The sequence below is a fragment of the Canis lupus genome, chromosome X (genome assembly GCF_048164855.1).
Source record: "Canis lupus baileyi chromosome X, mCanLup2.hap1, whole genome shotgun sequence".
NCBI classification, from domain to species: Eukaryota; Metazoa; Chordata; class Mammalia; order Carnivora; family Canidae; genus Canis; species Canis lupus.
Window position 1 is genome coordinate 110,035,511 of NC_132876.1, and position 26,850 is coordinate 110,062,360.

At 41.8% G+C, this 26,850-nt stretch overlaps 1 protein-coding gene across 4 annotated transcripts in view; it reads left to right on the forward strand.

Moving 5' to 3' along the window:
* ADGRG2 (adhesion G protein-coupled receptor G2) overlaps nt 1–26,850 on the forward strand; it is a 129,923-nt gene that overhangs the window by 59,167 nt on the left and 43,906 nt on the right. For all 4 annotated transcript variants that reach the window (XM_072815423.1, XM_072815424.1, XM_072815425.1 and 1 more), the window contains exons 3-4: nt 1,209–1,327; nt 24,826–24,861. In XM_072815423.1, the coding sequence (XP_072671524.1) occupies nt 1,210–1,327; nt 24,826–24,861 (154 nt within the window). In that variant the 5' untranslated portion in view covers nt 1,209. The remainder of the gene's footprint in view (nt 1–1,208; nt 1,328–24,825; nt 24,862–26,850) is intronic.

The following is a 26,850-nucleotide window of genomic DNA, read 5'->3' on the forward strand; positions in this document are numbered from 1 at the left end:
TTTACAGTATAAGACATAAATAGAAGAAAACAGGATTCTCTGACCCCTTCTGAATTTTTTTAAAAGATTTTATTTATCTATTCATGAGAGACACACAGAGAGAGAGAGAGAGGCAGAGACACAGGCAGAGGGAGAAGCAGGCTCCATGCAGGGAGCCTGACGTGGGACTTGATCCTGGGACCCCGGGATCACGCCCTGAGTCAAACCGCTGAGCCACCCAGGCGTCCCATCCCTTCTGATTCTTAGCATAGTTTTCAACCAGGCTTTATATAGTGGTGATAATTATATATGCGGCGATTTGCGTTTTAAATTTCTTCTCTTGATAGTTTGCATGTATTGATGTTTTCAATAACCAAGGGACCACCTTGCTTATCTTTTTAAAAAATTTTAAGTGAAGTATAGTTGACATACAATATTATATTAGTTTCAGGTGTACAACAAAGTAATTTGACCATTCTGTACATTACCAAATGCTCACCACACTAAGTGTAGTTACCATTTGACATCATACAAGTTTATTACAATATTACTGTATTTTTTTAAATTTTTTTATTGGAGTTCAATTTGCCAACATATAGCATAACACCCAGTGCTCATCCCGCCAAGTGCCCCCCTCAGTGTCCGTCACCCAGTCACCACAACCCCCCGCCCACTTCCCCTTCCACTACCCCTTGTTTGTTTCCCAGAGTTAGGAGTCTCATGTTTTGTCACCCTCACTGAAATTTTCACTCATTTTCTCTCCTTCCCTTTATTCCCTTTCACTAATTTTTATATTCCCCAAATGAATGAGACCATATAATGTTTGTCCTTTACTGACTGTATTTTTTATACTGCACTTCTCATCCCCGTGACTTGTTTATTTTATAATTGGAAGTTTGTCCTTCTTAATCCTCTTCACCTATTTTGCCTGTCCCCTCTGGCAACCACTAGTTTGTTGTTTGTATTTATGAGTCTGTTTCTGGTTGTTGTTTTTTAAAAATAGCTTTTAATGTAATATGATATCCCACTGGGTGGTCCTTCCATAATAAACATAGGTTTTGCTTTTAGTAGCCAGTGCCCCATCTGGGATTGCCAGTTCTCTGGAACCAGAGTAATTTAAAGGAAGCAGGATTGCAGGTTGCCTTGGTTAAGTAACTGATCTCTTGGGCATTGCTGTGTTGTGATTATGGCATGCTCTGATGATATGTTTTCCCCTTACTTTATTCCAGGATGTTTTTCTCTGGCAGGCAGTGGGGCCATGTTGGCAGACTTGAAGAAATTTTACTGATGTTCAAGATATTTCTAATTATCATTTGTCTTCATGTTGTTCTGGTTGCATCCTTGGAAGGTAAGGTGCCTGGGTTTTTGTTTTTTTTTTTTTCATTTTTTTCCCTATTTTATCTCTGTGTATGTGTATTCATTTACGATTTTTTTTACGATAAAATAAACATAACATAAAGTTTACCATTTTAACCATTGAACCCCTGGCATTAAATATATTCCCAATTTTGTGCACCCATCACCACTATCCATGTTTAGAACTTTTGCATCATCTCAAATAGAAACTCTATACATCTTAAACAGTAGCTCCCCATTCCTGCCCCTTCCCAGTCCCTGGTACTCTCCATTCTTTCTAGTTCTATAAATTTGCCCTTCCAGGTACCTCAGATAAGTAGAATCATAAAGTATTTGTCATTTTGTGCCTGGCTTCTTTCACTTAGATTGCTTTCAAGGTTCATCCATGGTATATAGTATGTATTAGCATTCCACTCCTTTTAAGGCTTAATAATAATCCATTGTGTATATATACCACATTTTGTTTATCTATTCAGTGTTGATAGACATTTGGGGTATCTCCACCTTTCAGCTATTGTAAATAATGCTGCTATGGATATTGGTGTACAAGTTTGAGTTCATGCTTTCAGTTCTTTTGGGTACATATACCTGGGAGTGGAATTGCTAGATGATAACTTCTTGAGGATCTGCCACACTGTTTCCCACAGTGGCAGCACCATTTTACATCCTACCAGCAGAGCACAAGGATTCCAGTTTCTGGGATCCCTGGGTGGTGCAGTGGTTTGGCGCCTGCCTTTGGCCCAGGGCGCGATCCTGGAGACCCGGGATCGAATCCCACATCGGGCTCCTGGTGCATGGAGCCTGCTTCTCCCTCTGCCTGTGTCTCTGCCTCTCTCTCTCTCTGTGACTATCATAAATAAATAAAAATTAAAAAAAAAGGATTCCAGTTTCTCTCTCCTCCCCAGCACTATGATTTTCTGTTATTTTGATAATGGGCATGAAAGGGTACCTCATTGTGGTTTCGATTTGCATTTCTTTAATTATTAGTGATGTGGAACATTTTTCATGGGCTTATTGGACACAATGTCTGTTTTTTAGAGAAATGTTTATTCAAACCTTTGGCCCATTTTTGAATTGGGTTGTTTGGGTGTTTTTGTTGTTGTTGAGTTTAAGAGTTCTTTATATATTCTGGATATTAAATTCTTTACCAGATAATATGATTTGCAAATATTGTCTCCAATTCTGTATTGTCTTTTCATTCTCTTAATAGTGTGCTTTGATGCACCAAAGTTTTTATTTTTGATGAAATCCAATTTATCTGTTTTTACTTTTTTGCCTGTGCTTTTGCTGTCTTATCCAAGAAATCACTGCCAAATCTGATGTCATGAAGATTTCTCCTACATTTTCTTCAGAATTCTAGACTTTTAGCTCTTGTGTTTAGGTGCTTTGATCTGTTTTTAGTTCATTTTTGTATATGTGTGAGGCAAGGACCCAGCATCATTCTTTTGTGTGTTGACATCTGCTTTTCACAGTGTTATTTGTTGAAAGGACTGTCTTTCCCCTTTGGATGGATGGTCTTGGCACCTTTGTCAGAAATCAATTGACCACATATGTGAGGGTCTATTTTTTGGTGTTCGTTTTTAGAAGTATATACTTGAAGGCACTTCTGCATGGAAATGTTAAAGGAGGTAGAGAATCAGCCAAATGAAGCATCATGGTTTTCAGAAGAGAGGGTCTTTAGAATGAAACCAGGAGAAACGTTACCTAAGGAAGGCAGCAAAAAGGTCAGAAATCCTGGATGCAGCATCTGTAGGTACCACAGCCCAGAAAATACAATGCTATGTAAATAGAATTCTTGCCAGCAATTTTTTATAAAGATTTTATTTATTTATTTGAGAGAGAGAGAGCGCACAAGCAGAAGCAGGGGGAGGAGCAGAGGGAAAATCAGACTCCCTGCTGAGCAGGGAGCCTGACTTGGGGCTCCATCCCAGGACTCTGGGATCATGATCTGAGCTGAATACAGATGTTTAACTGACTGAGCCACCCAGGTGCCCCAGGAATGTTATTAAAAAGAATTATTAAGGGCACACAGAGAAATACCTTTCTTACTCAGAGGAGAGGGGCAGGATCAAGGAATCTTCATTGGAGAAAGCAAGTATCTACGAGCAGCAAACACTGACATGTAAACAAAACACCTACACAGCATACACACACGCAAACTAAATGGTAAACCTCCCAACAGGCTAAAACACAATTGACAATACTTCAAAAAGCAGGCCCTGGGACATGTCAAAAAGCCACAATACTTTACAAAAAGAAACAGTAAGAGCTAAACGTATACTGACTGCTTACAATGTTCTGGATCCTGTGTCTCCCCCGCCCCCCGCCCCCCGCCGTGCTTTATACCTACTCACTCTCTTTAGCTTCTCAACCACATCTATGAAGGAGAGATCCTAGTGTTAGCCCCATTTCCCAAATCAAGAAACTGAGTCTCAGAGAGATAGTAAGTTGTTCGAGGAAGTGGCTGACTGAGATTTGTGGCCAGCTCTGAATTTTGTGCTCATAATCAGAAAACCAGAGTTCTCAAACTCTGAAAACATCAGTTCTTAAAATATCAGAATCCCCTGGAGTATTTGTTAAAACATAGATTTCTGGGTCCCTCCCCCAGCGTCTTTGATTCAGTAGGTATAGGGCCGGACCTGAGAATTGACATTTCTAACAAGCTCCCAGGTGATGTTGATGTGATTGGTTCAGAGACTACCCTTTGAGGAAGACTGCCTGTGGTCCTCAAAGACGTAAGCAAGCAGAGCAAACTCCTCCAGATAAATATCACGGGGTGCAAATTCTGTTGTGGTATTGTGATGTCCATGTAAACTATGCTCGCACATCATCTTCTTGGGAGCATTAAAACATCACTGTGGGATTGGCAGAGCAGAAGTCCAATGTCCCCACTCTACTGATGAGTAAATGTCCCCAGGGATGTGATTGGTTGAGAAGTGGTGGAGCCAGACTAGATACTAGATCTTCAGTCTCACATTTCAGTGGTTTTTCCACCACAGGGGTAGATGAGGAAGGAAAGTGAAACATAAGGGGAAAACAGTCATCAAAACCAGAGCGGCTTGGTAGAAATAAGTCTTTTTGAAAAAGTGTATGTAAAAGTGATTAAAATGAGGCAGGTAAGGTGAGTAGGAAAGTGCATGCATGCCGAGGGCTCCCCATGTCTCTCTGACCAAGAAGGATCTATGCCTATATGACAGTGCGTGGAACAAGCCAGAAGTGCCAGGGAGCTAACCCTCCAAATTAGTGAGGGATGAGAGTTGGTGTTGACCTGTGCCAGCTTCCTTGTCCCTTGCTGAGATGATGCTGAGCTGTGTGCTACACACCTAGTAGATTGTTGGATTGTGTCCTACCTCTATAAAACCTGCCCTGATCTCTTCAGAAGAATTAAATCTCTCTCTCTAGTGCTTCTTTTTCTCTTTAGCCATATCTTTTCATACTTTTCACTTATATTACAGCATTAGGTACGTCCTTTGCATCACGAGTCCTTTTCTTGCATTGTCAGTGCCAGGTGAGAGAGGAAGAGGAGGTTTTGGTGGGGCGGGTGGGAAATGAATGGGAGGAAATGTAATGAGGATGGAGGACTTGCTCTGGGCCAGGCCCTGGTGGATACTTTATGTATATCATCTCATTTAATCCTCACAAACACTCATCATGGATAACTTTTAGTCTCAGTTTGCAGATGAAGAAACTGAGTGTCAGAGAGATTAAGTAATTTGCATAGGGACTCCTAGCTCAGAGGATTCCCCATTAGACTCTGTAGCTGGTACTGTTCATACTCCACGAGGCTGCCTTGAAAGTGTCTGAAGCCTGAATATACGTGTCACTGAGGTGTGGAGGGAAGATGGAGAGAGAGCCGGGGTAAGCTGCCGGAGAGCAGCCATTTACCCTGGCTCTGGGGGATCTGGACTACAAACACAGTAGCTTCACCCTGGAAGCCTGAGACATGACTCAGTAGATCTTGACAATAAGAAGAGGTAGGTCTGACACTCTCTTGTTAGGCCGCTGGCCAACAGAGAGAATCCTTAGACCTTAATCTCTCAGTTGTGTAATTTGGTGATGTGTGAGGGAATCATCCCTGGTCTACCCGAGGCCCACATGAGCTTTGATAGGTAACTATACTTCTCTAGCCTCCAGTTCTCCTGGGCTGTGCCAGTGCCTTTTTTTCTTTTTTCTTTTTTTGTCTTTGAAGGAGGTCTTCTTTTAGGTACAACTATTTTCCAGAGGATGAGATGACATAATAGTGGAAGATGGTTATAATTTCATCCTTGCAGAATTGTCTTCCCCATTTGGAAACAATTACACATTTGAGCCAGTTTGGTGAGCTCATGAGCTATAATCCCCAACTTTCTCTCTCTGGTCTGGGCCTAGATCTTTCTATGCTGCAGGCATTTCCAGTGATAGGTTCCTTTATAATTCCCCTCTTCTAAAACCTCACTATCTTGTTTCCTCTTACCTTCTCATGTTTTGTCCATCCAAGTCTTTGTTCTAACTTAGGCAGCACATGGTAAAGCTATGGGAGGGTAGACTATCATGCTCCTAAAAGGCAAGGAACCTGTCTTGTTTGGCTTAGTCCTCCAGTACCAGACCGGGTGCTGTACTCCTCTCTCAACTCTGTGCAAATGAGATGATAAATACCATGGCATTGATCTGATGTCCAGCCAACCTTACAGCCTCCCACATTCCCACTACCCCCACATGGGCACTGGGCCACTTCTGGTAGGCCCTGACTCTTTCCCTGGCAGGTAGAAGTGGTAACAGGGAACAGTAAAGGCTCTGGATTGGTTGAGGGGGAAACTGAAAGTAGAGGCCATTGTGTCCCACTCTCCACTTAGAACTCCTCGTCAGAGCTCATAGCAGCCTGTACATCAACATGGGGCCCATGGTAGAGATGAGAGATGGTGACATAGTGTCTTTAGGTAGAGAGAAGGCTGGAGACAGTGTCTCTTTCAAGTCTTTCTTGTCTCTTGTGGGCAGGGTAGAGATTCTAAATGGCCCTCATGTTCCTTGTGGGTAGCTGTGTTGTGAACCAGGTGCAGGGACAGGGCTGTGAAAGTGATGGTGTGGACAATTTAGACCAGGGTCCAGATGAAGAATGTGACAGACACTCAGAGGTGAGACCTGAGGGGACCTGGGTCAGCAAGAGAGGGCCCCCCCACCCCTGGCCAGGGTGGGCTACTGAGAGGATAGACCATGGGTGCAGTGGACACAGCCTTCAGTGGTGGATGCCAACTGGATACTCAGGGACCCCACAGGGTGAGGGAGATCTCTGGAGAGGCCATTGAGAATCCAGTGCTCAACACGGAGTGGTCTCACAGACCTGGGCGCCCTCTCCCTGCTGCCAGAAGGACACTAGCACCCCATTCCCAATCTGGAAGCCATCTTGATTGCCAGAAGGAAGAGGAGGCTAAACAAAAATTGTGCATTTATCTAAAAGACATTAATTTAACTGGAGATCATTGTAGAGCAAAAGAGAGAAAGCTACCTTAAATAATCAGGTTTAAGGATCCCTTTCTTATACCTCTGGAATGGAGGTATCTTAGACATTAAAGGAAGCTCAGGAACATTTTTTTGTGTGTCTGTGTTTGTTTATTGTTGCTATTGTTTGTACATCTAAACTCTATTTATGAATTTTAAACTAACTCTAAAATGAATACATTTTAAACACTTAAGATGTGTTAGGATACTCTGCTATGGATTTTGAAGGTGATCATCATATCCTGAATTCTGCTCCTCCTTCTGGTTTTATCTTTTCAGGTATGAAGAAATATTTAGTGAGGTCCTTGAGGGTAAGGGTGGCAACTTTTTCCTTTCTGTATCCTCCATAGTCTAGCACATAGTAAGTGCTCAATAATTTCTGGTTGTTTGGTTTTGATTTGTGACTCTCGTCTAAAGCCTAGAGATACTCTAAAACACGGGCCTCTCCCTTTAACTTACAGCACCAGCATTACCCTCATCTAAACCTAATGAGTTCCTGTACAACATAGGTTACTCCTCTAATGTTTTGCATAGACCTCAATGAAGTGGCTGTCCGTTGGCTAGAATTACCCTTGCAGAATGGTTTCCTTTCCTCCATATGATAAAGAGGGTCAGCTGATTGCACGTTAGGATTCCTTCACACTCTTCACATTCTGTGAGTTCAATTACCCGGTAGGGACGGTCTTCAGATTCCTAATACATTGTCCTGGGTTACCATGGATCCTTGGAGTCTGCTTCGAACTGAGAACCACTCATCTCGGCTATCTCATTTTTTAAAAAAGATTTTTATTTAAAAAATAATAATAATAAATAAAGATTTTTATTTATTTATCTATTCATGAGAGAAGAGAGAGAGGCAGAGACACAGGCAGAGGGGGAAGCAGACCCCCCGCAAAGGGCCTGATGTGGGACTGGATCCCGGATCCCAGGATCGCGCACTGAGCTGAAGGCAGATGCTCAACCGCTGAGCCACCCAGGCATCCCTTGGCCATCTCATTTTAAGGCTGCTCTTCTATTCAAAACTCTTTAAAAATATATTTATTTATTTTAGAGGAGGAGGAAGAGAGAGGAGAGAGAGACCCTCAAACTGACTCCTCGCTGAGAGCAGAGCCTGATGCAGGGCTTGCTCCCAGGACCCTGAGATCCTGGCCTGAGCTGAAATCATCAGACACTTAACCAACTGAGCCACCAGGGTGCCCCTCCTATTCAAAAATCTTAATGTGAAATTGGAAACAATTAAAAATATTTTTTAAACCACATTGTTTTTACATAAAGTAGTTTCAAAGGCTCTTCAAGTTATAATGAAGCCAATGTATCTCTTGATTTTTAAATTGATAAAAGCTCCAGAAGTGGTTTTTCCTGACTGGTAAATCAGCCAGTTGCCAGTGCTAGCCTTGCCTTGCCCTTCATGGAAAAGTCCCAATATCTCATGGTAGGATCCAGTAGCAACAGCTCCTAATACTGAACATGAAAAATATGAGCAGCAGCTGCAACCCAACTGGATATTTGTGTAAGTCTTCATGGTTTACAGAGCACCTGGGCATACATCATCTCGCCATGTCCCCAATGACATAGGCCAAGAGCATTGCATTATCCTCCCTCAGCTGATGAGAAGATTGAAGCTTAAAGCAATGGGTAAATTTCAAAGTTATTCAGCAAGAAATAGTATCAAAGTTCTGAAAGCAGTTCTCCAGAACTCTGTCCTCTACCCCAGCATGCACAGAGAGCTTGCTTTTGGCCATATGACTATGCTGTAGCCAAGATCCTTAACAGTGGTGATTTTAATCATAAGGAATGTCCTTTTAGACCAGGGATTGGCAGACCTTTTCTATGAAGAGCCAGATAATATTTTTGGAATATTGGGCCATACACAGTCTCTGTGGCAACTACTCAACTCTGTTGATGTAGGCAAAGCAGCCATAGGCAATATGTAAATAGGCGTGGCTTTGCACCAATAAAACTTTTATTACAGACACAGTTGGTGGGCGGGCTTTGGACCGTGGGCTGTAGTTTACACATCCCTGATCTCTAAAACAAGCAGAAGTGGTGTAGTACATACCATCATTTATATGACAACCATCCCTTGCTTTTTTTTTTTTAAGAGTTTATTTATTTATTTGGGAGAGAGAGAGAGAGAAAGAACACAAGTACACTAGCATGGGGAAGAGGCAGAGGCAGAGAGAGGGAGAAGTAGGCTCCCTGCTGAGCAGGGAGGCCAACCTGGGACTCAGTCCCAGGATTCTGGGATCATGACCTGAGTTGAAGGCAGGTGTCCATTCAACTGAGCCACCCAGGCACCCCCATTCCTTGCTTTTTACTTGTTGGCAGAGCCCTGGCTTCATAGGGTACTCACCTCTTTCCACATCACTCAGGAGTAAATCCTATTTGTTCTAAGCCAACTGTGGAAATACTGTTCCTTGTCAGTGTTTGATTTAGGAGTGGGCATGTGACTCCCTTTTGACCAATAAGACAAATGGGAAAAATCTGCTGGGAGAAATTTCCCCACTCTTCAGTTGAGACTCGAGGAGAAATAGTTCTTCCTCATGACCCACACTGTCCAATATGATCGCCAGTAGGCAGCACATGTGGCTGTTAAATATAAATTAATTAAAATTGAATGAAATTAAAAATTCAGTTCTTCAGTCACACTAACCACATTTTAAGTGCTCCGTAGTCACAGGGGGCTAGAGGTTGCTGGGCTGGACAGTGCAGGTGCAGAATACTTCCATCATCAAGTTCTGCTGGATAGTGCTGTATCCAGACAATTTTGTGTCTGGATTTGATATCTGAAACAGTGGTAGCTGTCTTCAGAACATTGAGAGGAGGTAGCAAGTGCCAGTGGAAAATGTGGGTGACCTGAGATTTTGAAGACGTTGAGTCCCTGAATGAACAGCATGCTGAGGATGAAAGAACAGAAGGATGGAAAGGACCTGGGTCTCCCTCAGCTGCAGGACCAACCCTGGAACTGTCTGCTTTTGGGTTTCTTGTTAAGTGGGCTCACTGAATGTCCTTAGTGTTTATGGTACTTTTAATCGGGTATTCTGTGACTTGCCCCTGAAAGCATTCTAATGAATATGAGTGTACTTGACAGGATGAGCACTGGGTGTTATTCTGTATGTTGACAAATTGAACACCAATAAAAAATAAATTTATTTTTTTTAAAAAAAAGATAGTCTATCTTTCTTAAAATAAAAAAATATTTTTCTTTCAAAAAAAAGAAAAGAGTTAACTTTACAAAGGTTTATAGTTAACTCTTGAAAAACAACAACAACATGAGGGTTAGGGGTGCCTGACCCCTGTACAGCCAAAAATTCGCATATAACTTTGACTTCCCAGAAGCTTAACTACTAATAGCCTACTGTTGACTGGAAGCCTTACTGATAACATACACAGTCAATTAATGCATATTTTGTATGTTATATGCATTATACATTATATTTTTATGATAAAGTAAGCTAGAGAAAGGAAAGTGTTATTAAGAAAATCATAAGGAGGGGCTCCTGGGTGGCTCAGTCAGTTAAGCACCTGCCTTCAGCTCAGGTCATGATCCCGGGGTCCTGGGATTGAGCCCCACATCAGGTTCCCTGCTCAGCAGGGAGCCTGCTTTTCCCTCTCCTTCTGCCCCTCCCTACCACTCGTGCTTTCTCTCTCTTAAATAAATAAAGAAAATCTTAAGAAAAGAAAAGAAAAGAAAAGAAAAGAAAAGAAAAGAAAAGAAAAGAAAAGAAAAGAAAGAAAGAAAGAGAAAGAAAGAGAAAGAAAAATAATAAGGAAGAGAAAATACATTTGCAGTACTGGCCTGTATTTATTGAAAAAATCTGTGTGTCAGTGGACCCATGCAGTTCAAAACCATGCTGTTCAAGGGTCATGCTACATGTCACATCATTTTAAATGCTTCATATGTTTCCTGACAATAGTGACAATCAGATGTTAATCCCTTGTTTCTTAGATGAGGGAACTGAGACTTGGACAGTTTGAGTCACTTCCAAGTTCACACAGCTAGAAAGTGGAGGCAGTGGGATTCTAGAACTTGTGTCCTTAACCATTTTTTCAGTGTTTAGTTGAAAGCAGTTGAAAATGGTTTTCAGTTGAAAATGGTTTTCATACGACTTTGACTGAAACTTAGCCATATTCATTCATCCTGAGATGAGTTTGTACCCCTAGAGGACCAGATAAAGATTGAGGGAGATCTAAAGAATAAAAGCAATAGTTCCACTGTTCTAATCTATTAGAGAGAAAGTTGATACTCCAAGAGAACATGCTATTGAAATGTACCTTGATGCAGGTGTATTCTTACTTCAAGCAGATAATGAGAAACACATTGATCTTGGTAAAAAGTCTTGTGTTCATAAGATCACAGTGCTGTAAACAAACACCATTATAAGTCAAGGATGCTTTTGCAGTGATGTCTGGGGCAGTTGTGTTAGTTTCTTTTAGGAATACACCTGACTTGAAGGAAAAGTTACTTCCTTGTTGCTGTAGTATTCATTATAGTATAGAATTTTGTTAAAGAAGAAATGAAAACTATGAAATGGGCTATAGTCTTGCTTTGATGAATAAATTAGAATTGCTTACAATTATCTCATTAATTGGAGGAATAAGAACTGAACACATAATTCTTATACTCTGTTGTATTTCAACTGCATAGTCTTTTTTTGTCTTGCTCCTGATATATGTTTTGTTATTACACTGATTCAGATCCACAGTAAAGTCTAACATTCTGGGTTTTAGTGGACAGGCAGGAAGGGATGGGTTTGACTTAGTGAAAAATGTTCAGTTATGGGATATTTTTGAAGTAGAATTTTATTTTCCTTTTTAGAAAGATTTTATTTATTTGAGAGAGAGCACGCATGAGCAAGAGGAGGGGCAGAAGGAGAGGAAGAAGCAGACTCCCCACTGAGTGGGGAGCCTGTCACAGGACTCAGTTCTAGGACCATGGGATCACAACTTGACTTGAAGGCAGATGCTTAACTGACTGAGCCACCCAGGCACCCTAGAAGTAGAATTTTAAAACTTTCAAGTGACCTGCATAATATCACTAGAATGTAAACATAGAGTTTGAGGCCAGGATATAATTCCAATCTGTGGCATACATAATAGGCCTTAAAAAATTGTAACAAATAGGGGCACTTGGGTGGCACAGTTAGGCATTGGACTCTGGGTTTCAGCTCAGGTCATGATCTCAGGATTTTGAGATCAAGCCCCGTGTTGGGCTCCATCCTCAGCGTGTAGTCTATTAAGACTGACTCTGCCCTTCCCACTGATGCTCTCTTTCTCTCAAATAAAGTAAATAAATCTTTATTTTTTATTTTTATTTTTAAAAGATTGTATTTATTTATTCATGAGAGGTACAGAGAGAGAGAGAGAGAGAGGCAGAGACACAGGCAGAGGGAGAAGCAGGCTCCATGCAGGGAGCCTGACATGGGACTCGATCCCGGATCTCTGGGATCAGGCCCTGGGCTGAAGGTGGCGCTAAACCGCTGAGCCACCTGAGCTGCCCAGTAAACAAATCTTTTTTAAAAAGTTGTAAGAAACGAGTAAACTTTGGGCAAATCCCTTCATGGTTCTGAGTTTGCTTCCTCACTTACAGCCTGAGGGTGATGACTAGTTTGGCCTCTAGTCTTTTCCCTACCCATGACCTATTTTGTAATTCATTTCTTCCAGTGAGCTCCCAAGTCCTAAAAGATACTATCTTTCAAATGAATTTTTTAAGAAAAAAATTTTCCTTATTTTTGTGTTGAACAAAGAGCTATTTAACTGTATCCAGTTTTTGTGATCAGCAATAGACAACTAATATAAATATAATTTTTTTAAAAAATCACACTCTAATTTTCTCATGCAGCCTATTTGGATAAATAAATACTTTGAAATAATGATATCTAGTCCAAGTGACTACCTTGAACAATTTTCTAGATTTAAAAAATTGTGCTTGGTCATCTTCAAGTCTCCTTAACCTCTGAAATGAATTTCTATGAACTTCAGTTTCATGACGTGTAATGCAGAGATGGAACCCCATGATCTTTCTGGGAGATGCCTTCCTCTCATCCTAGCTACGGAAATTTGAATTAGACAAACAGCGTTGTAATAGAGAGTCCCACTAATCAATCATTAATGAATGATAAGAATGTTTTATGGTTAGATGGAAATCATATACATGCAAATTTTGGAAAGAAACTAGCTTCATGATTTTTGTTTAGATTTTATTTATTTGAGAGAGAGAGATTGGGAGAGAGTGGGAGGAGGAACAGATGGAGAGGGTTAAGCAGACCCTGAGCTGAGCAGAGCCCGACCCGGGGCTCCATCCCATGACCCTGAGATCATGACCTGGGCTGAAATCAAGAGTCGGAGACTCAACCAACTGAGCCACCCTGGTGCTCCAGCTTCATGATTTTTTAAATGCCACTCTATGAGTTACTGATCTGTTGTTTGCATTAAGAAAAAAAAAACTAGATTATTACCTAAAAGTGAACTTTATCCAAAAGCACAGAATCATAATCTGTTATTAATAACAATTACAATTTATCGCTGGAACTGTGATAAAATACTTCATAAATGTAATATAATTTTATGCAAAGTAATCACCCACATTTTACAGATGCACAAATATAAGCAGGGAAATGTTAGGAACTTACTCAAGGCAGAGTCAGGATTTGAACCCAAGTAAGTCTACCTCAGGAGCCCAGTCTCTTAATCACACTTAAAGCTTGGTTAAAGAGGCATGCTCATTCATCCATCGGAAATAAATGGACCTGGGTACTTTATTCATAGGGAGATCACCTCCAGATCAATCTTTCAATGCTCATGACAAACCAAAGACAATACAAGGTGAAGACATTAGAACATGAGCCACTAATATACAAAGGCCAAAAGGCCTGCTAGTGGTTTTCTTTTTTTTTTTTTAAGATTTTATTTATTCATGAGAATACAGAGAGAGAGAAAGAGAGAGAGAGAGAGGCAGAGGGAGAAGCAGGCTCCATGCAGGGAGCCCGACGTGGGACTTGATCCCAGGTCTCCAGGATCACACCCTGGGCCAAAGGCGGCACTAAACCCCTGAGCCACCCGGGCTGCCCTGCTAGTGGTTTTCTATCCAGAAGAGCTAAGCAAAGGATATGGCCTCAAAATAGAGGTAACTCAAAAATACAACTTTTCCTTTTTTTTCTTTAATTTTTAAAATTTCCTTAAGTAATCTTTGCCCAATGTGAGGCTTGAACTCACCATCTGGAGATCATGTCATAAGCTCTACCAACTAAGCCACCCTGGCGTCCCCAAAATACAGCTTTTCCAACTAAGTAGGCTACAACAGGAATATCCGTACTTTCAGCCTTTGTTAGTGGCTTTTACCAGTATGTAGCTGTTTATAGAAGTGGTTTGTCATATGGGAGTCCTGCTCTTGAGGGTCATGAAAAAATCATAATATGAATGTTTGCTGGGAGCAAAAAACTAGGGAGGGGAGTCACAAAGAAGGGGAATTCATATATTTAGCCTCAAAGTGGCAGGGACTCCACCTCCAATTCCTATTGATTCCTTGACTTTTGATCTTGTCAATATCATGACAAAGAAAAAGAGAGAAAGTAGTGGTTGGACAGAGTAATTTTAGCATTAATTTTGCCCCATCATTAGTTTAATGGATATTAATTACTCCATGGCACTCAAATTAAATCAGTGGGGCAGAGACTGGCTGGCACCTCACCAAACTTTAATTTTTTTCTTCCTTGTCATACAGCTAGACTCTGTTACCCAGTCTTCCTTGCCATTAGGAGTGGCTATGTGACTGAGTTCTGGCTAACCGATGTGGGTAGAAACAATGTTGGCCCCTTCCAGGCTTAGCCATTACAAATCTCCTGCCTGATTCCCCTCACTCTCTCTCATTCCCTGTTTGCCTGCTGGATGTTGCTCTCCGTTTTAAACATGACAGTGCCTCTGTCCTCCTGGGCCCCTCAGCGACTGCATGGAGCAGATGCCCCTCTCTCTGCCCCACCCTACTCTCCACTCTAGACCACTGATTGCACTTTACGTATGGAAAAGAAACTTCTATTTTTTAAGCTCCTGAAATTTTAGGATTTAATTGGTGAGCAATTTGTCTTACGTTAACTAATACATCTATGACCCTTTGGACCAGGGTTGTTGGTACATCTCTCCCATTCTGCCATTGGAAGGGGGGTGGGGTGAGGTAGGCATCTCTTCCTTCTTGAGATCATATAAGAACCCAGGTTCATACAGTCCAAGCTGGGGGAGTCTATTATGGTCCGTACTGAGATGCTTCTCATCTGATCAGGAGAGAGTCTTCAAGTGCAGAAGGCCCACTAGAGCCATTCGTTCCCTCTGTGCCAGCCCCGGCCACTCAGACCTTCACAGTTTGACATACGGTGAAGACTATAGGCTGTGGGCTTTCTGGGCATCTTAACTTTGCCATTTATTAACTCTGACTATATCAAGGTATTGAGTCATTGTGGTTCAATCTCCTTATCTGTAAAGTAGCAGTATCTCTCACAGAACCACACGCAGATTAAATGAATTAACCCATGAAGAGATGCCTGTAAGGCATCTGACACATTGTAAGAACTCTATTAAAAATGGCTATTATCACTAGAGACCAGCCAGTGAGAGATTTTTTTTCAATAATGGGAGTATTCTGTATCTGTGCTGCACTATACAGTAGCCACCAAGCACATGTGGCTATTGAGCACTTGAAACGTGACTGAGGAACTGGATTTTCGTTTTATTTAACTTGAATTCATTTATTATTTTTTAATTAAATATATTTATTTATTCATGAGAGAGAGAGAGAGGCAGAGACACAGGCAGAGGGAGAAGCAGGGAGCCCGATGTGGGACTCGGGCCCGATGTGGGACTCGATCCTAGGACCCCGGGATCACATACTGAGCTGAAGGCTCAACCACTGAGCCACTCAGGGGCCCCAGCCCCCTCACATTAACGAGGGGAGGCAGCTACTGCTCTGCTTCTGTCCACATCTCCCACACGAAGCTCTCGTGTCCCACACAATCCAGAAACATACAGAAAAGGGAATTCTGGGAAATCCAGCTTTTTTTTTTTTTTTTTTTTTCTTTTTTTTTTTTGGGAAATCCAGCTTTGGCTCACCGTGATACTACATCACCAAGACACCACACATCCTGGAATGCTAACGAGCTCAATTTTGTATCTGTTAATATTTCTAAATAAAACATGATGCTAACATCTCCCAAGGCTCTACTTAATTGTTTCTGTTCTGCAGCTGGCCCGAAGATGTTCTGAAGATCCTTGCAGCCAGCCAACATTATCTTTGAGCAGAAGGATTATGAGTAGTTTTTGAAAGTTTTTCTTTCTACTTTTCTGTGGTTTCGAATTTTCACTACATACACGCACATTATTAGAATTAGAAAAGAAACTAGCGTTAATTTTTAGAAGCTAGCCAGTGACCCCTGGGGAGACTGTGCACCCCACTAGAGGGCACCCTAATAACATCACGATTGGCTGCGCCTTTCACTTTTGCTCTGAAACTTTGCTGGGTCTTGACTTTGTGCAAGAGCTTGAGAAACAGAAATTAGAGTCACCAGATCTCCTGAAACCCTTTCTTTGACTTCCTACTCATATTTCCAAAGTGATCCCGAGGGTGTTTGAAAAACAGAAGCAACTAAAAGGAAATGGAAAGAAAGTGAAGTGGAGGGTTTGTTCAATAGAAGGGAGAACTCAGTTTTAGGAAGGTCGTGGAAGACGAGGAACAGAGGGCATGATTGTGTTCATTATGGATGGGAGCAGGGTTTCCTGTGTGTGCTCCTTGGTGCTCTAATGGTACCTATGAAGTTTGTCCTACTGTGATTATCTTCATCCCTGTTTTCTGGATGGGAAACTGCAGTGCAGGTGGTGTAAGGAAGTTGTCCAGTTACCTAGTGGCAGATTACAGAAGTTGTCCAGAATTAATAAGTCTTGGATTTGGACCTAGGCTATCTGGGCTTCATAGACTAGCTTCTTGACCTGTTTACCGCTTGAGGGATTCAGGGCAACGTCACATGGACTGTTGAGGCTGATGCCTGTTTCCTCCACACCCCAACTTCCCAGGGGATCCCCCCATCCTCTCATCTTACCTTAGAGTGTCTGTTGAACCTCTTTTCATGGCAGTTTCCCAAGCACAGATTCAAGTTCTCAGCGTGTCTTGGCCAGTCTACTGCAGCAGCCTCCTCTCTGGCTGCCTCATGTATTTTGGAGCTATATAAAACAATACATACTGTTCTGTGCTGGGGCTGGGGAGAGTGGGGAGACTATTTTGCATCCAAGTCATTATCTTGGGCTCTGCACCCCCAGACAACCTAAACTAAGATGCCAAGGGGGTCGCTGCTCGACTATGAGATGGCAAAGAGTGGTAAGAACTGAAAGAGACTAGAAAACTCTCTGTACCCTAACTTCTAGAGCCCCCACCTCTATGTTTCCAGGTGCTTCTGCACTTAAAACTACCAGAAGAAACTCTGGCTACCCCATAAATTACAGGTGCTTTGGCATGGAAGACTATGTCACCTAACTCACAGCAGAATTATCCTAGACAGGAGTGGGAATTGGGGAGGAGAGGGGCGGCCAAGCAAAAGTTGCTTTTCTTAAGCCACATCTCTTCTGAAAATAAGTAGAGATAAACCTAGAGCATGCATTCTCTCCAGGAGAAATATTGCCCCCACAGGAGCGAACATTGGCTTTTGGAGGCAAAAAAAGTCTTACCAATTATACAGGGCTGGGACTAAGATGAAGCAAGTGAAGGGTCTAGGGCACAAAGTGTTAGGAGATGCCCACTCTTAGCACCGCATATGAGTGTGCACACCTACAAAATTATACACTTGCATAAATATGTACATATGCATTCGATGGAAGGAGATAAAGGGATGGAAAGGGTCAGGCAAAGAGGGCAAATGTTCGATTTTAAATAGAGTGGTCTGGATTAGCTTCTCAGCAAAGGTGACATTTGAGCAAAATTTCAAAGAGGTGCCCAGGGCATAAACCAAGGGGCTCTTGGGAGGAACAGTGTTCCAGGCAGAGGGAACAGCAAGTGCAAAGGGTGAATATGGCCCTTGTGTTGGAAGACTAGCAGGGAGACCTGTATGGCTGAGTGAGGGGAGAGTAGGAGAAGAGGTCTGGCTAGAACGTCCTCTGTGTCATGAGTATGTGGGGTGTTTCCATGTAGAAGTAAGGCAGTCTAGTAAGTGTTCAATAAAAGCCAGTGTTCACTGAAGTGTTCAATAAAGACCAAGGCCCACCTAGAATTGCCGATTGTTTGGGAAGTTCCATTAGCTCACAGCTGAAGTTTTCTCTAATGATGTCATTATTAATCATTTAATAAAAATGTTATGTCAGAGTACTTACTGAGCAGTGTGACGTGAAATGGTCACAGCTCAAGTAAACACTTTTCTTTGGCTGTGCCAAGGAGAATTGTTTTCATTCATTTGGTTGGTTATGTAGTAAAATCTGAAAATACGTTTTTTTGGAATAATATCTGTTGTTCCGGGCCCTGAAGAGCCAATGTAATAACAAAACAATATTGTTTTGTTTGGGGTTCCCATATATGAGTGCCTAGGCGTGGCGCCTAGTTTTGAATCATCTCTCTATGGAATAGTAATTCAATCCAGAGGAGGACGGCCACCAGATTACAAGTTTCAGCTGCGTCTAAAATATTTATGCAAGGGGGGGCTAGTCGTATGTTTTATTTAGATCCACTCCTCAAAGATTAAGCCTTTAACTTTCCCATTCAACTTGGGGCACGTGTGTTGGAAGGAAATCCTCATTCGTGCTCTAACAGTCACGGGTTTGAGATATAATAAGCATCAACCCCCCTGGCATCAGAGAATGGGCAGCAAAATGAAAATGTCAGAAACGGTCAGCCGTGACCTCTCCTGACTTGCATGCAGGTAGTTTGTTGGGGAGGGGATTTCAGGAATCAGGAGTGAGGGAACAGGAAGAGAGCATTAGGAAAAATGAAAAAGCCAATAAAGGATCTGTTACTGAGGTCACTGCTGTAGGCAGTGAAGGCTCAGCATCATTGCATTTTTTTATGTTGTTCGTGACACGTATTTGAAGGGCCGTTTTAGCACACATTTGTACGGTCTGCTAAGCAATCTGTCTGCTGTGTTTGGCAGTTACGACAAACTTCAGATTCTGGATAATAACTATCCAAGAAATACTCTGAAGTCTTTCCTTCATAGGCTCTGTCTCACTACTCTCCGCTCCATTCCCTATCTTTCCCCTTCTGTGCCTTGTATCCTAGGGTCCTGCCTCCTTGCACTATTTGTGTTAAGTTCCTGCTCTTCAACTACCATTCCTGGGTTCCAGACTCATCCTTGACTGATGGAGACTCCTTAGTGATGTCATCAGTCAGTCCCCAAATATTTCTGAACATCTACCAGATGCAGGGCACTGCATTGGATTCCCAGAGAATAATAAAGCATCGAGCAGCTTCACATCTAGTTGGGAAGAACTTGAGACCTACAGTAGAAAAGTTAAGTAAAGTGCCCAGTAGTGTATGTCCCACAAACAGCAAGTGGATGGTGTAGTCAAGGAATAAACTTTAGGATAAAGAGAGGACAAAGCCACCTCCACTGGCTTTTGTAGCCAGAGCATGCTTTAGAGGGTCAGAGAGCTGACCCAAACAGGTCATCTTCTAAAACTCCCAATTTTGAAAGGGTGAAAATATGGAATTCCATTTGAAATCACCTGATTTCTAAATGTTGGTTAGTTATTCAAACTTTCAAAAACTTCCGGTGTGATTCTCACTATGTGGGCAAGATTGAACTTGCCTGGGAGCCGAATTGGGATTGAGAGCTAATGGTATGCTTTTGTTGAAGGGCTTTGTGCAATGGGCAAGAAGTCAAAATGTAAAGAACATTAAGATCCTTTCCAATGAGAAGATTCTGGGGATCTAATATTTCAGTCACATATGAGGTGATCAAAACCTGGGCTTGGAAGTTGGCAGTGGGCATGGAAAGAAGGGACAGATGAGGGAGAAATTAGGGAATATTAATAATAATACCCTACATTTATATACTAGTTTATGGTCTACAGAGTTTGTCATTGGAAGCAGGACAGAATGGAGGCTCAGAGGGTAGGCTCTGAAGTTGGACTGCCTGAGTTCAAATGTCAGCTGTACAGTGAATTACTGGTGGGGCCCAGTACACCTTACCCGGACTGTTTCTCAAGCACTAAAATGGATTGATGCTAATGAATTCACATATCTCATGGAGTTGTTGGCTGCTTAAATAATATATTGCATATAAGGGTTAAGCCTGGCTCACGGGAAGCATCAACTACTGTTTTCTATGTATCACACATACATCATCTCTCTTTAATCCTTGCAATAGCCCCATGTTATGGGGAGAAGAATGCATGGGAAGGATGCCTGGACATAGAGGTAGGGGGTGGGGGAAAGGGAGGGGTCAGAGGTAACAGTCAAAGAGTGAACATTTGGTTTGTACACTCAGCTCTCCTGCTGAAACAAACTCTGGGTTTCCACGTCCTTTACTTAACCCCTGTGGGATTTATTTTTTCCATTGAGGGTGGTTCCTTGCAACTCCTATTTTCTATAGTTTAAAAAAACTGGATTTCTGAGTATGGTAGGAAGAATAATGGCTCCTCAAAGACGTGTCCCTGTCCTAATACCTGGGATCTGCAAATATGTTACCTTATATAACAAAAGGGACTTTACGGGATCCCTGGGTGGCGCAGCGGTTTAGCGCCTGCCTTTGGCCCAGGGCGCGATCCTGGAGATCCAGGATCGAATCCCACATCAGGCTCCCGGTGCATGGAGCCTGCTTCTCCCTCTGCCTGTGTCTCTGCCTCTCTCTCTCTCTCTCTCTCTCTCTCTCTGTGACTATCATAAATAAATAAAAAAAAAAGGGACTTTGCAAGTGTGATTGAAGTTAAGGACTGTTGAGATGGGGAGATTATCACGGATTACCTGGGTGGGCCCAGTCTAATCGTGGGAGTTCTTAAAAGTGGAAGAGGAAGGCAGAAGAGTGAGTGAGAAGGATGCCCCAGGTGAAGGAGTCCCCCTCCCATTCCATCCCACTGCTGCTGTCTTTGAAGATGGAGGAATGAGGCATGAACGGAGAAATGTGAGTAGCTTCTAGACTGGGAATGGCTCTTAATTTATAGCCAGGAAGCAAATGAGTATGTTGGTCCTACAACTGCAAGGAACTGAATCCTGTAGTAACCCAGATAAGCAGGACACAGATTCTCCCCTAGAGCTTCCAGAAAAGAATGTAGCCTGTTGACACCCTGATTTTAATCTGGTGAGACCAGTATTGGACTCCTGACCTAGAACTCTAGCATCATACATTCGTCTTGTCTTAAACTGCTAAGTTCAGTGGAGGTAATATGTTATAGCAGCAGCAGGGAGCTAATATACTGAGATTTCCACCTTAAATTATTTGGCTGATGTTATCAGCAACACTATCAAATTCGAGAAGTCAGCAGGTATGGAAATGAGGAGAGGTGGTGAGCGAGGAGTTCTGGGATATATGGAATTGGAGAGGCAAACACAGCAAGGCGTTCACATGGCAGTGCTTAGACCACACTTAGCCGCATGGGATTGGAGTTGAGGAGGTGGTGACAATAGCTGAAAGAAAGTGCCAGGAAGGTGACGGAGGAGAAGAGACTCTGTTGAGAGGCTGGTGTCTTGAGTTTCCAGTTGCTGTCTTTGGCTTTCATTCTAAGCATATGCATGCCAAACTCCTGCTCATCATAATTGGAATATATGGACTTTGTTTTAAAAAAATCACTAGAGTCATAACTGGGTAAATTTTATAGACAGACCATAAGAATTTTATTTATGTATTAATTTTTTAAAAGATTTATTTATTTTAGAGAGAGAAAAAGAAGAGGGAGCAGGGTGGGGAGGAGCAAAGGGAGAGGGAGGGAGAAACTCAAGCAGACTCCCCACTGAGTATGGAGCCCCGACTCGGGGCTCAGTCCCACAACCCTGAGATCATGACCTGAGGTGAAACCAGGAGTTGGATGCTCGAGCCACCCGGGCACCCCGAATAATTTTATTTATTGACTTAAATGGAGACTTCAATAAATGAATAATGCTTTAAAATGTGCTCTTTGTAGGTTTCCAAAGGAAAATCTGAAAAATTTAAATGTTTTTCCTTTCTTTGTTTATGAATCCTTGTAACAATGGAAATGTTTTGTCTCCTAAGAATGGCATGGAGCTCAACTATATGACTCAGTGGAAATGACGACCACCTCTTTGGTTGTAAGAAATGGGAAGTGAATTAGGAGAGCACCCAAGAGAAACAGGCTGATAGTCAGGAAAATGTAAGGCCTATGGGAACATCTCTGTTTTGGACCAGGAGGAGTGATGTGGAGTATTATAATGAGAGACAGAAAAAAATGAATAAAATGTTAGTCACTAAGCAATCAGGCCCCTAGAAGAAAAAAAAAATGCCAAAAGAAAAAAAGTGGACAATAACAATTTGAGAATCTCTGGCTTTTATTAACCAGATTTCCTCCCTTCATCAGTGTAGATTGTTGCTGGGAGCCCTGCAAGGTTCCAAGATGGAAGAGGCCAGCTCTGCCTATGGGGTCAGAGGATTTAGCAGTGTAGGAGGTTGGAACTATTGGCGGCTATGGTCAGCCACTGGTAAATTTGTAGAGGCAGCAGTATAAGCCTCTGTTGACCTTGAACATCACTCTCCACCCCTCTTTCCTGGTATGCAACTCTTCCTCAGGCCTTCATGCTCTTCTCTGCCTGTGCCACAGTCCTGGCCCACTCCACCTCACCTACCCACACTGACAAGTGCCATTCTCAGAGTAGCCCATACTGAATATTGATTCTTCCCAGTACTTTTCAACATGGTGCAGTATGGTAGGTCTTTACTACATGATCAGAAAAATTCAGCTGGTTAGAGGTAATTCATACTAAGGTGTGTATGACTGATTTTCCCTTGGTGCTCCTAAGAGTATTTTAAAAATTAAGCCATTAACAGACACTTTAACTGGTGGAATGTTAAAGTAGCCCGAGAGAGATATTGGAGGACAGAGACTAAGAGGAGGCAACTCCAATTAAATTGAAGCATCAAGGCACTAACCATTGTGCATACATTTGCCTTGTTGGCTGTGGAGTAATTGGGAACTTGAGCACTCATTCAGTCTTGTTTTCAAGCAGAATTGTATTTTAATGATCCCAGAAAATAATCAGTACCCTACCACCACTTCAGGAAAATGGGCTCCTGGAGCCTACCAGCTATGTTTCACTGTGCAATTTTAATTTCCAAATATGCATATTTTTTTAAAGGATGGATTTATTGGGGCACCTGCGTGGCTCAGTCAGTTAAGTATCTGCCTTCAGCTCAGGTCATGATCCCGGAGTCCTGGAATTGAGCCCCGCATTGGGCTCCCTTCTCAGTGGGGAATCTGCTTCTCCTCCCTATGGCCCTCCCCCAGCTTGTGTTCTTTCTCTCTCTCTGTCAAATAAATTTTAAAAAATCTTCAAAAAAAGAGAAAGATTTATTTAGTTTAGAGAGAGAGCGAGAGAGCACTCTTGAGAGAGGCAGAGAGAGAGAGAATCTCAAGCAGACTCCCCTGCCCAGCAGGGAGCCTGACATGGGGCTTGATCCCACAACCCCTGAGATCACAACCCAAGGTGAAATGAAGAGTCCCAACACCCAGTCAGCCGAGCCACCCTGGCACCTCCATACATATTCTTTTTCTAAAATTGTGTTTTAAGATACCCACTATAGAAATAATCATTCCTTTGTAATTAAATTTTTTTAAATTTTAAAATAATACCTCACATGGGTGAGAGTTTGGGAAAGTAACACTCATGTGCTGCAGAGGGTTGTATAAATTGGTTTGTTTTCTGTAGGGCATTTTGGCAATCAAAATCATGGAATTTCTGAAGGAAGCAGCCAAGTATGTATTGCAAAAATTTAGCCAAATTTATTGCAACATTGTTTATAATCATGAAAAATTGTATGCATTAAAGTGAAATTTGTTGTGTAAATTAATGGTATATCCAGTCAATGAAATGTTATACAGTGATCACAAGTGTTATTGTGGTAAGTTGCTTAATGATATAGAACAATGTTCAAGATATACTGTCATGAGAAAAATCAGGTTACAAATTATGTAATATGATCTTTCTCACACGTATAAATACATATCATACACATAGACATATAAACATAGAGAAAGAGAGTGAGCAAAGAATATATGCCAAAATGTTAATGTCATTTATATCTGGGTGGTGAAATTATAGGTGGTTTTAATTTTCTTTTTTGTTTATCAGTAATTTATCTGTAGTTGCTCCCGTAAGTGTGTGTTGTTTTTTAGAGAGAAAAAAATAGAATCCCTTTTAAGGAATCTGAGCATCCTCGGAAAGTAAATATCAGCAGTTCTTGTAAACTTGTTATAAACCCAGAGGCATCTGAGCTGGTTTAACTCCTAAGAAAGAAGTAGTGGCTTACTAGGTATACCGTAAAGGCTGTGCTAATAAGGAAGCACGGTTAATGAAAGTTTAGTTTATGCAGATGTATACCTTTATTTTTACAAATTCTTTTCTTTTTCTTAAAGATTTTTATTTATTTATTTTAGAGGGAGAGAGAATCTCAAGCAGACTCCCTGCTGAGGGGGTTGGGCTTGATCCCACTACCCTGAGATCATGACCTGAGTGGAAACGGAGTCCGACGCTTCACCCACTGAACCACCCAGGCACCCATTTACTTTTACAAATTCTAATGAATATTAGCTGACAATTGAAGTTCTTAGTCATCATTTTAAGTTCAAATACACTTATATTTGTGATTATATAACAGAATAGAGAGAGCACCGTCACCATTTAAATTGGAAGAATTGCTTCACCAGAGATGTGTCTGTAGAGAATTGAGTCGAGAAGTACTGATGAGGCGGTTGAAGATAATAGTAAATTAATACACTGCCCTCTTTTGGTAGCCATTTGGAACTCATTTTACATCAGTCCTGTTAAAGATGTTCATCTACAAATTCATGCACAAACTAACTTTAAATAACCTTTTTCCTCAACAGAGAATGCTGATAATTCCAGTTTGTTATCACCATCTGGTAAGACTATTTTTTCATGGCTTTGGGGAATTTCAGGAAAATATTTCAAAAGTTCTCCATGCAGTATGGCATGTAGTCAGATACAGCAAAATTGCTTTTTTCCATGCAGGTTGATTCAATTCTGTCATGAAACCTACAACTGAAAAGTCAATAGCACACATAGACAAGAGGACAGACATCTTGGTCCCCCCACATTTATGGACAAAGCTGAGGAATAAATTCTGGGTTTTCATTTGGAGGCCTGCTTAAGTTCTTCAACATTATTTTTAGTCTAGTTCACAGGTCTCCTGAAGAGTATCAAGAATGTAAACCTGCCGAATGTTCCTGCATATTTGAGGGATGAGATGTTCTCTTAAATATACTTCCTCAGTCGCTTTTGAACAAACACTTTTCAAAGGACTTCTGAGGGCTTAGTCCCCAGAGAATGGGAAGGCAAATAAAGAGAGAGTTTTAACTAGGATCCTGTTGGCAGGAACCAGTAGAACCCACATTTGAGACTGCTAGCCAGACCGGAACTGGAACTCAGTGATAAAATGGTCCAGCCCTGTATGGTGAGAGGTGACAAGATAGTGAAGCCCGAGTAACTTACCTAAGGTCACACAGCTTCCTGGCCCCGTTATGCACAGGCAGCAAATGGCTTTTCTGCCTCCTGCATTCTTTCTGGTATACCATATATTGTAGAACAATCCTTTATGGTAAGGAGTGAGTCCACTCACATGCTATCCTTAGTTGTATCAAAATGAGCTTCTGTTGTTAATTCATTTAAATAAAATTAATAATGATAGATTACTTCTTATGCACATACTACATGCTTGGAAGTCTTCAGACCTCTCATTCAGCTTCCAGTCTTATGGTATAGGAATTATTATTATTATTATTTTAAAGATTCTATTTATTTATCCATGGGAGACAGAGAGAGAGAGAGGCAGAGACACAGGCAGAGGGAGAAGCAGGCTCCCTGTGGGGAGCCCGATATGGGACTCAATCCCAGGACCCCGGGACCACGACCCAAGCCGAAGGCAGATGCTTAATCACTAAGCCACCCAGGTGTCCCACAGTATAGGAATTATTATATTCCTAGACAAGGAAAGCTGAGGGTCAGAGAGGATAAAACTTGCTCACGTTCACATATTCTGTGGAGCCACTACTTGTATTTGACTTGGCCACCACCTTCCTACCCCATTGCTAGCTGTGTGGCTTTGGGCAAGTTTCTTCACCTTTCTGTGCCTCAGTCCTTTCATCTATGAATAGGGTAATGTAATAGTACCTGCTTCATAGAGTAGTTGTGAAAATGAAATGAGATAACATATGCACCTGACCCAGGGTAAGCCTTTAATAGGTAATAACGATCATTATTATGAGTGATTAAGTAATGGGGCAAAGATTCAAGCCAGGGCTGCAAGGCTTCAAAGCCTAAGCTTTTTTGACTATGCCAATTTGCCCCCTTGCTGTTAAGCTCCTAGGGTAAAATGAACCACTGTATTTTTCTCCTAGTACAGTTACCATCCTCAGACTTCATCATGGTGCTATCATAGCCAAATCTTGTTTGCATGGAAATATGGGTTATGGAGATTTGAAGGCACACACTGGGTCCAGTCAAAGCCTGGGTTCTGGGTGCCCTGCACTAACTGGAATGTAAGACCCTGTGCACATTCAGGGACTTGCAGGGGATTGTGTACACAGGCTTCTTCTTACCATTCATCACCTTTCAGAGGAATTAATACTCGTTCATTAACAACCAGCTTTGGCCAATTATTTTGTTTTGCTCCAAGATTCCCCCAAAAGATTCCCCAAAGGATTCCATATCCACACTTTGAATCTTATTGCTCAGGAACTGTCATATTTCTTAAGAAATATCCTTGGTAATTAAAAAAAAATGTAGTAACTGACAACATATGGAAGCAATAATGTAGGACAGACAGGGTGTGTGTGTTTCAGCCAACGCATGAGTGGTCTAAAACACACCGGCCAGCCAAGCGCCTTGACACA